At 53.0% G+C, this 10,607-nt stretch overlaps 1 protein-coding gene across 1 annotated transcript in view; it reads right to left on the bottom strand.

The window, feature by feature from the left end:
* Positions 1–4,906: 4,906 nt before the first annotated feature.
* The window catches only part of LOC140411623 (opsin-5-like), a 66,114-nt gene continuing 60,413 nt past the window's right edge, over positions 4,907–10,607 (bottom strand). Inside the window, exon 6 of the mRNA XM_072500679.1 lies at positions 4,907–7,454. Coding sequence (XP_072356780.1) covers positions 7,062–7,454 — 393 coding nt within the window. The 3' untranslated portion in view covers positions 4,907–7,061. The remainder of the gene's footprint in view (positions 7,455–10,607) is intronic.

The following is a 10,607-nucleotide window of genomic DNA, read 5'->3' as shown; positions in this document are numbered from 1 at the left end:
TTGGGTTTTCTTTTTTTTTTTGTTTATGGGGAGGGGATTGGGTGAGGGGGATGCTAACATGGGTGGAGTTGGTGTGGCGTAGTTGGTTAAAGGGAGATGGTGGCGGATATCTTGGGTCCAAGGGCGAGCGAGGCGTGGACCTGGGGGAGCTGGTTAAAGAGAGGCTGCGGCTGATCGCGTTTGAATGGCTTGGTTAAAAGGCTTTGCATTTTCGGGCATCTGAGGGGTTTGAAGGCGGACATTGTGTTTCTTCAGGAGATGCACCTGAGGTTGGGGGACCAGACGAGACTGAGGAAGGGCTAGGTGGGGCAGGTGTTCCATTCTAGGTTGAATATGAAGATGAGGTGGATGGTGATGTTGATCAATAAGAGGGTGGATCAATAAGAGGGGGGTATTAGGGTATTAGGGGGCAGCACAGTAGCATTGTGGATAGCACAATTGCTTCACAGTTCCAGGGTCCCAGGTTCGATTCCGGCTTGGGTCACTGTCTGTGCGGAGTCTGCACATCCTCCCCGTGTCTGCGTGGGTTTCCTCCGGGTGCTCCGGTTTCCTCCCACAGTCCAAAGATGTGCAGGTTAGGTGGATTGGCCATGCTAAATTGCCTTTAGTGTCCAAAATTGCCCTTAGTGTAGGGTGGGGTTACTGGGTTATGGGAATAGGGTGGAGGTGTTGTCCTTGGGTAGGGTGCTCTTTCCAAGAGCCAGTGCAGACTCGATGGGCCGAATGGCCTCCTTCTGCACTGTAAATTCTATGATAATGCTCTATGATTGTGACGGACGCGGGAGTGTAGGTTTGTGATGGTGAGTAGGGCGTTGGAGGAGATACCCGTGATGCTTCTGAACGGCTGTGCCCCAAATTGGGACGATGTGGAATTTCTGAGGCAGGCTTTAGCATATTTTGGACCTCGACATGCACCGGGGGCTGTCGAGTTTTTTTGTATGCGGATTATCTCCTGCTGTACATTTGATTGATTGATTGATTTATGATTGATTGATTTGATTTATTGTCACATGCACCAAGGTATAGTGAAAAGCATTGTTCTGCTTACAGTCCAGACAGATTGTACCTTGCATGAAAAAACATAGGACATATGATAAAGTAACAATGTAAATACATAGACACAGACATCGGGTGAAGCATACGGCGTGCACTACTACTCAGTAGAGAAGAGATCAGATCAGTCTGTAAGAGGGTCATTCAGGAGTCTGGTAACAGCAGAAGGGACGTTGATTATGCTGCCTGCTTTCCCAAGGCAGCAGGAGGTGTAGACAGAGTCGATGGATGGGAGGCAGGTTCGTGTGATGGCCTGGGCCGTGTTCACGACTCTGCAGTTTCTTAGGGTCTTTGGCTGAGCAGTTGCCATACCAGGCTGTGATGCATTTCATAGGTGATGCATAGGATGCTTTCAATGGTGCCCCTGTAAAAATTGGTGCGAGTCAATGTGGACCTGCCGAATTTCCTTATTTTCCTGAGGAAGTATAGGTGCTGTTGTGCGTTCTTGGTCGTAGCCTCGACGTGGGTGGGCGAGGATAGCTTGTTGGTGATGTGCACACATTTCGGACCAGGTTGGGAGCTTCGACAGGATCATGGGGGTTTTGAGGGAGTTTGGTCGCTTTTCGGGACATAAGCTTAACGTGGGAAAAAGTGAATTATTCCCAATTAATGCCCGGGGGCCGGGAAGGAATTTGGGAGGCTGCCACTCCGGTTGGTAGGGGTGAGTTTACATTACCTTGGGATGCAGAGTTGGGCCCAGCTGCATAAGTTGGATTTGGCACAGTAGGATGAGGGAATGAAGGCAGACTAGAGGTGGAATTTGCTGCCATTGTCTTTGTCTGGTCGGGCCCAGACGGTAAAGATGACGGTGTTGCTGAAGTTTCTGTTTGTGTTCCATGACCTCCTGCTTTTTATGCCCAAGTCCTTTTTTAGGAAGGTTAATGGGATGATTTTGAGGTTTGTGTGGGTGGGGAAGGCTCCGTGGGTTAGGAGGGTGTTCTTGGAGAGGGAACGACGGGGGAGGGAGGGGGGGGGATTTAGCATTGCCCAGCTTGCTAAACTACTATTGGGCAGCAAACCTTGTTCGGAAATGGGAGGTGGAGGAACGGTCGGTTTGGGGTAGATGGAGGCGGCCTTGTGTAAGGGGGCCAGTTTGAGGGCGCTGTTGTTGGCGCCCCGGCCGTTCTTGCTGGACAGGTACACCATGAGCCTGGTGGTGGTACTACCAATGAGGGTTTAGAACCGGCAGCACATCAGTATGGAAGGTTTGTCCCTGTGGGCGGCTATTTGCGACAATCATAGGATGTCCCGGTGGGGTTGGATGCGAGATTCCGGGGGTGGTGGTAGGTGGGGATGAAATATTTTAGGGATTGTTTGTTGGAGGGAAGTTTGTAGATGTGGAGGAGCTGGAGGGTGCATACCAGTTGCCGAAGGAGAATGGGTTCAGGTATCTGCAGGTTAGGGACATGATGAGGAAGGAGGTGTCTTCGTTTCCGATGCTTCCACCCCGGTGCTGCAGGATAAGCTCCTGTCCGAGGAGGAAATTGGGAGGGGGTGGGGGTAGGTTGCAGATATATTTGGGGAACTGTTGAAGAGAGAGAGTGACCTGATGGAGGAGATTAGGAGAAAGTGGGAGGAGGAACTGGAGGGGGCGCTGGAGCTGGAGAATGGAGTGAGACTTTGCGGAGGGTGAATGCGTCCTTGTCATGTGCAAGACGAAGCCTCATCCAGTTGAAAGTGGCGCTCAGGGCCCACATGATGGTGTCCAGGATGAGTCGGTACTTTTTGGGGGTGGTAGATAGGTGTGGGTGGTGTGTGGACGGGCCGGAAAACCATGTGCGTATGTTTTGGCCGTGTCCGAGGTTGAGAGGTTTTGGACGGGATTTGCGGCGTAATGTTAAAGATTGTAGTGCTGGTCAATGTGTGTGCACCGAACTGGGATGGCACGGCATTCACTAATGTGGTACTGGCGTCTATCCCACATCTGGATTCACATCAGCTAATAATGGGGGGGGGGAGGGGGGAAGCAAAGGTGTTATTGCTTTTCATGAAGCAGGGGGGGAAGGAGGCAAACCCGTGGAGGTTTATGTATCTGAGGCATAAGGAATTTTCCACATCCAGCAGGTCTACTCCCGCATTGACTTCTTTTTGGTGGCCATGATGTGGCGATGCCGGCGTTGGACTGGGGTGAGCACAGTACGAAGTCTTACAATACCAGGTTAAAGTCCAACAGGTTTGTTTCAAACACTAGCTTTCGGAGCGCTGCTCCTTCCTCAGGTGAATGAGGAATTGCCACAACACCGGAGTTACTCGCTAGTAGAAAGAAATTACAGATGGAATAGGAGTTGTTGTCAATGGGCAAGGCAGTGAGCCAGCAGTGATGCTTAAGTGGGACCTTTTAGGAGTATGGGGAGAAGGTTAGCCCTCTGTTAGAGCACCAGCTGAAACAGAAGGCTGCCTCCCAGGCGATAGTGCAGCTCAGGGACATGAGCGGCGTAGAGGAGGTTTCCTGGGGTAATTTCAGAGGTGCAGACTGGGTTTGTTAAGGGCCGGCAGTTGTCGGCCAACATTAGGAGGTTGTTAAACGTTGTGGTGTTGCCCTCCTTGGGGTCGAGCCAGAGGTGATTATTTTGATGGTCGCTGGGAAAGCGTGTGATAGGGTTGAGTGGGGACACCTCGTTGAAATCCTTGGAAGGTTTGGCTTTGGGCCAAAATTTATATCATGGATTAGGCTTTTGTACAGGCCCCCTACCACGAGTGTGCGTGCTAATGCCTTGAGCTCGGGTTATTTTCAACAAAATAGGGATACAAGGCAGGGGTGTCGATTATCCCCTTTTGTTTGCTTTAGCATTCAAGCCGCTGGCCATTGCATTGAGGGGATAGGGAGCATAGAGTGTCCTGAAATGCAAATGTTTTGTAACTATGTAGCTCCAATGTGAAGCTGCTCAGGGGTTTGGGCACATTCTTGGGGTAAATCTGGACAAAAGTGAATATTTTCCGGTGAACCGCCAGGATGGGAAGTTGATCCGGCGGGGTGCAGATCTGGGGGGGGTGGGGGTGCAGATCTGGGGGGTGGGGGGGAGCTGATCTGGAGTGTGGTGATATGCATCATTGTAAATACACAAGGGGTTAATGTAAATACACGTAGACTAGATAAACACTAGAGGGAGCACCAGAGACATCATGACACACAGACATTCAACCAATAGGCCAGTAAGATAGGACATGACCAATGGGCAGTCAAGACACACCCAGAGGTGACACTACCACAGGGGGGCATTACACCAACCCATATAAAAGGACACAGCACACATGATCTCTCTCTTTCCAGTCGAGACACTTAGTGAGTACAGACAGGGTCGATTGAAACACATCACACCCACCACGTGGATTGTAGCAGACTGGCTAGTCAGTCTGAGTAGCTATAGCAGGATTAACAGTAGAGTCAAATCCAAGTAGGAGAATTGTTAACAGTAATAAATGTGTTAAAGCTATCTCCAAGTCTGAATCTTCCTTTGTCAGAGTGTACAACAAGGAAGCAGCTTATGCTACGTCAAGAGCATAACAAAACATGGGGGAGGGGAGCTGATCTGGGGGGGGGGGGGGGGAGGGAGGGGGGGGGGGAAGCTGACCTGGGGGGTGGGGGGGGCTGATCTGGGGAGGTTGCCGTACTGTCCGGCCAGGACTAGCTTCCATTATCTGGGAATCTGAGTGACCCATGATTGGGCCTAGCTCCATAAAATTAACTTTGCTAGCCTGCTGGTTGGGGTGAAGGCTGAGTTGAAGGTGGTATGCCCTCCCTCTGGCCTTTGCGGGAAGGATACAGACAGAGAAGATGAATATTCTCCCGAGATTTTTGTTTTTGTTCCAGTGCCATCTCCAGTGTTTCTTCCCAATTCTGTCTTTTGTCGGGTCAATAAATTGATATCTATTTTTATTTGGGCTGGTAAGACCCTTCGGGTTTGTAGGACATTTCTGCAAAGGGAGTTGGCACTACTTTTGTAGACTACAAATGAGTCAGAGCTCAGAAGGTTAAAGAAAACTTGGTTTATTATAACACACTAGTAATTACAATATGCATCAGCAGGATCTGCTCTGTCGATCCATACCTGGTCGACTTTATACAGAACTTAACCATGGATGATTTGGGGCTCCTTGTTCCCTTAGGTGGGGGAGCTCGTATTCAGCGCGACTCAGGGAGGACTGATAGCTCCAACCCCGCAGGTCTCGTGCGGGTTATAACAACTACCTAATCTGTTACGTTACCATTGGGCGGTAAATGTTGCTCAGGGAACCGGATTCTATATGGGGACGAATGGAGATGGTGGATGGAGGAGGGTTCGTGCAAAGGGTCGAGTCTAAGAGCCCTGGTTACTGTCCCACTCCCGTTTTCCACTGCAAGATTCACTTCGGTTCCGGTGGTGATAGCCACGTGGAGGATTTGGAATCACTTTAAGCAGCATTTTAAATTGGGCTCCATTGTCACAGTAGGCTCCGATTTGCAGGAACAATAGGTAGTGCTATCTGGCTTGGATTCATCACTAGGCCATGGGGGAGGGGAGGGTTGGCTAGGTTTAGGGACATGTTTTTGGAAGGTAGGTTTGCCTGCTTGGATGAGCTTATAGAGAAGTTCCAGGTCCCGAGAGTGAACACATCCAGGTCCTTGCAGGTTCGTGGCTTTCTACACAAGGAGCTTCCTTCATTTGCCCTGGCACAGTTGCCCTCACTCTGGATAGGGTCCTGTCCTTCGCCGAGTTAGGGGAGGGTAAGATTTTGGATATTTATAGGCAGATGTTATTGAAGGAGCGGGCTTCGTCAGACGAAGTAAAGGGGAAATGGGAGGGTGAACTAGGTTTGGTTTTTGAGGTTGTGGGTGTGGAGTGAGGCTCGTCACAGGGTCAGCTTCACTTCCTCATGTGTGAGGTTTAGCTTGGTCCAGTTCAAGGTGATGCATAGGGCGCACCTGACCAGGGCTTCTCGGGGTGGAGGATAGGTGTGAGCGGTGCTCTAGGTTACCGGTGAATCATACGCACATGTTTTTGGTCTTGTAAGCTTCTGGGTCTCCTTTTCCGACACTATGTCGGAGATTTGGAGTACTCAGATGGAGCCGTGCGTTGGTGGCCATCTTTGGAGTATCGGACTTGCTGGTGCTGCAGAGGAGGATGAAGGCAGATGTCCTAGCCTCCAGCTCGTTAATAGCTCGGAGGCGGGTTCGGCTTGGGTGGAAGTCCCCGGTGCCGTCTAGGCTTCGGCCTAGCTGGAGTATCTGATGGAATTTTTGCATCTTGAGGAGATCAACTATTTCATGGGGGGGGGTCGGTGAAAGGGTTCTACTCGAAGTTGTTTTGCTACCTGTGTGGTAGGTAACATGTGATACTCAATCCTTGGCTAATGAAGAGGTCTTCTGAATCTCGATGAAGAAGACTCGAACTCATCCAGTAGTAACAAAAGATTTATGGAGTAACTATAACAATAATTGCATGAGTTCTTTACTTTAACTTTGATACGAGTGATAAGGTTAACAAGATCTAACTACAGTAACTATCCGTAACTCCACTAGCCATCTGAACTACTCTGCTATTGCTCTGGTCACAGTGCACCCCCAAGACACCCAGAGACCCAATGTAGTTGCCTTTTATACCCTGTTGGTCCGGCCCTCTAGTGATCATGTGGTGCTACTGATTACACATTAACCCCTTGTGTACATGCACACGTAGAGATCACTACAGAGGTGGCAGCCTTTTATCTCCTTTTTCAGGGAACTGATTACGGTCAGCTGTTAGGTGCATTTTTGTTAAGGTTTTGCTTTCTTTATTGACGGTTGAAGGGGAAGTGGACTGGGGTTCGGAGAGGTGTTTGTTTGCACTGGGGTTTGCTATTTCATTGCTACTTTGATATAATGAAAATCTTTTATGAATAAATATGTTTTTTTAATTAATAAATAAGGAACTCATTACAGGGCCGATTATATGAGATGGCCACAAATCTGTGCCTCCCAGTATGTTGATCCTATCAAGAGTGTACTTTGATTCTTACAGCGCACTGTGGCACGTCCTGCTGGCAAACCCCTACAGCCTGTCACATTCATAGCCGGAATTCGCACTGTTGGGAAAGTACGATGATTCCTGGTCACCATTATTGGGGTGCTCCTGCCCTGAGCTGGAGCTGTCCCTCAGTACACCCGCCTCCCACTCCAGGTCCCTCTCTGGGCGGCGCTTGATCCGTTTGAGTTTCACACCATCCTTATCACTGGCACAGAACAGGAGCATAGTGACATCCCGGCGGAACTTGGAATTCATTCCGAAGTAGATGGCAGGGTTATAGAAGCTGGCGGACTTAGCGAAGAGGCTGGCGAATATGCTGGTCAGCTTCGGGACGTGGTGACCACTCGCTGACCACATGGAGATCACTGCATATGGTGACCAGGCGATAATGAACGCGGTGCAGATCACCATGGAAACCTGGAAAAGGCGGAACAGGCTGAGGTCAGAGAAGAGCAGCCACAATCTGCAATTCCTTACCTTGGCCCAAACAGCACACATCATTCACGTAAGCATCTGTCCTCATTCACCCTCAGCCAATTCAGGCTTGGGCTGACAAGTGCCAAATAACGTTCGTGCCACACCATCTCCAACTAGAGAGAATACAATTATCTTGACATGGCATTCAATGGAATTACTATCGCTGAAATTCCCCCCACAAATATCCTGTGGGCTCCCATTGACCAGAAAATGAACTGGACCAGCCAGATAAATACTGTGGTTACAAGAACAGATCAAAGGCTAGGAATCCTTATGTGAGTAACTCATCTCCTGACCCCCCCAAAAGCCTGCCCACCATCTACAAGACACAAGTCAGGAGTGTGATGGAATACTCTCCACTTGCCTGGATGAGCGCAGCTCCAACAACACTGAAGAAGCTCGCCACCATCCAGGACAAAGCAGCCGGCTTGATTGGCACCCCATCCACAAACATTCACTCCCTCCACCGCCGACGCCGCAGATGGGCAGCTGTATGTATCATCGACAAGATGCACAGCAGCAACTCAAGAAAGATTTCTTTGACATCCCCTTCCAGCCCCACAACTTCTACCATCCAGAAGGACAACGGGAGCAGATACCTGGGAACATCACCGCCTGCAAATTCGCCTCCAAGTCATTCACCATCCTGACTTGGAAATATATCGGCGTTCCTTCACTGGCACTGGGCCAGAATCCTGGAACGCCTTACCTAACAGCACTGCGGGTGAACCCATACCACATGGACTGCAGCGGTTCAAGAAGGCAGCTCAGCACCACCGTCTCAAGGGCAACTAGGAATGGGTAACAAAGACTGACCACTGTCCTGTATCACACTCATCCAGGCTAGTGTCACACTCAGAGTATCACACTTCCCTAGTACCTCATTCATTCAACCCAGTGTCACATTTGCCAAGTCCAGTGTCACACACCTAGTGTCGTTCTCGACTAGCCCATAGTTGTACCCACCCTGCTCAGTCTGGCGCTCACCCAGCCCATTTGCCCTCACCCAGCCCAGTGTGGCATTCACCCACTCCAGTGTGGCACTCACACAGCCATGTGGCACTCAGCCTGCCCAGTGTGGCACTCACCCAGCCCAGTGTGGCACTCACCCAGCCCAGTGTGGCACTCACCCTGCCCAGTGCAGCACATACCCTGCCCAGTGTGGCACTCACACAGCCATGTGGCACTCACCCTGCCCAGTGTAGCACTCACCCAGCCCAGTGTGGCACTCACCCAGCTCAGTGTGGCACTCACCCAGCCCAGTGTGGCACTCACCCTGCCCAGTGCGGCACACACCCTGCCCAGTGTGTCACTCACCCTGCTCAGAGTGGCACTCACCCTGCCCAGTGTGGCACTCACCCTGCCCAGTGTGTCACTCACCCTGCTCAGTGTGGCACTCACCCAGCCCAGTGTGGCACTCACCCTGCCCAGTGCGGCACACACCCTGCCCAGTGTGTCACTCACCCTGCTCAGAGTGGCACTCACCCTGCCCAGTGTGGCACTCACCCTGCCCAGTGTGTCACTCACCCTGCTCAGAGTGGCACTCACCCTGCCCAGTGTGGCACTCACCCTGCCCAGTGTGCCACTCACCCTGCCCAGTGTGCCACTCACTCAGCCCAGTGTGGCACTCACCCAGCCCAGTGTGGCACTCACCCTGCCCAGTGTGGCACTCACCCTGCCCAGTGTGGCACTCGCCCACTCCAGTGTGGCACTCACCCAGCCCAGTGTGGCACTCACCCACTCCAGTGTGGCACTCACCCAGCCGAGTGCGGCACTCACCCAGCCCAGTGTGGCACTCACCCAGCCCAGTGTGCCACTCACCCAGCCCAGTGTGGCACTCACCCAGCCCAGTGTGGCACTCACCCACTCCAGTGTGGCGCTCACCCAGCCATGTGGCACTCACCCACTCCAGTGTGGCACTCACCCAGTCCAGTGTGGCACTCACCCACTCCAGTGTGGCACTCACCCAGACCAGGGTGGCACTCACCCAACCAAGTGTGGCACTCACCCTGCCCAGTGTGGCACTCACCCAGCCCAGTGTGGCACTCACCCTGCCCAGTGTGGCACTCACCCAGCCCAGTGTGGCACTCACCCACTCCAGTGTGGCACTCACCCTGCCCAGTGTGGCACTCACCCACTCCAGTGTGGCACTCACCATGCCCAGTGTGGCACTCACCCACTCCAGTGTGGCACTCATCCTGCCCAGTGTGGCACTCACCCTGCCCAGTGTGGCACACACCCTGCCCAGTGTGGCACTCACCCTGCCCAGTGTGCCACTCACCCACTCCAGTGTGGCACTCACCCACTCCAGTGTGGCACTCACCCTGCCCAGTGTGCCACTCACCCAGCCCAGTGTGGCACTCACCCTGCCCAGTGCGGCACTCACCCAGCCCAGTGTGGCACTCACCCTGCTCAGTGTGGCGCTCACCCAGCCCAGTGTGGCACTCACCCACTCCAGTGTGGCATTCACCCAGCCCAGTGTGGCACTCACCCAGCCCAGTGTGGCACTCACCCAGCCCAGTGGCGCTCACCCAGCCCAGTGTGGTACTCACCCTGACCAGTGTGGCACTCACCCACTCCAGTGTGGCACTCACCCACTCCAGTGTGGCACTCACCGTGCCCAATGTGGCACTCACACTGCCCAGTGTGCCACTCACCCAGCCCAGTGTGGCACTCACCCTGCGCAGTGCGGCACTCACCCAGCCCAGTGTGGCACTCACCCAGCCCAGTGCGGCACTCACCCAGCCCAGTGTGGCACTCACCCAGCCCAGTGTGGCACTCACCCAGCCAGTGTGGCACTCACCCAGCCCAGTGCGGCACTCACCCAGCCCAGTGCGGCACTCACCCACTCCAGTGTGGCACTCACCCACTCCAGAGTGGCACTCACCCAGCCAGTGTGGCACTCACCCAGCCCAGTGCGGCACTCACCCAGCCCAGTGTGGCACTCACCCATCCCAGTGTGGCACTCACCCAGCCCAGTGCGGCACTCACCCTGCCCAGTGCGGCACTCACCCACTCCAGTGTGGCACTCACCCAGCCCAGTGTGGCACTCACCCAGCCCAGTGTGGCACTCACCCAGTCCAGTGCGGCACT

Source organism: Scyliorhinus torazame, chromosome 4 (genome assembly GCF_047496885.1).
Source record: "Scyliorhinus torazame isolate Kashiwa2021f chromosome 4, sScyTor2.1, whole genome shotgun sequence".
In the NCBI taxonomy this organism is placed as follows: domain Eukaryota; kingdom Metazoa; phylum Chordata; class Chondrichthyes; order Carcharhiniformes; family Scyliorhinidae; genus Scyliorhinus; species Scyliorhinus torazame.
The sequence above is the reverse complement of the archived record's forward strand: the minus strand, read 5'-3'. Positions and strand labels throughout refer to the sequence as shown.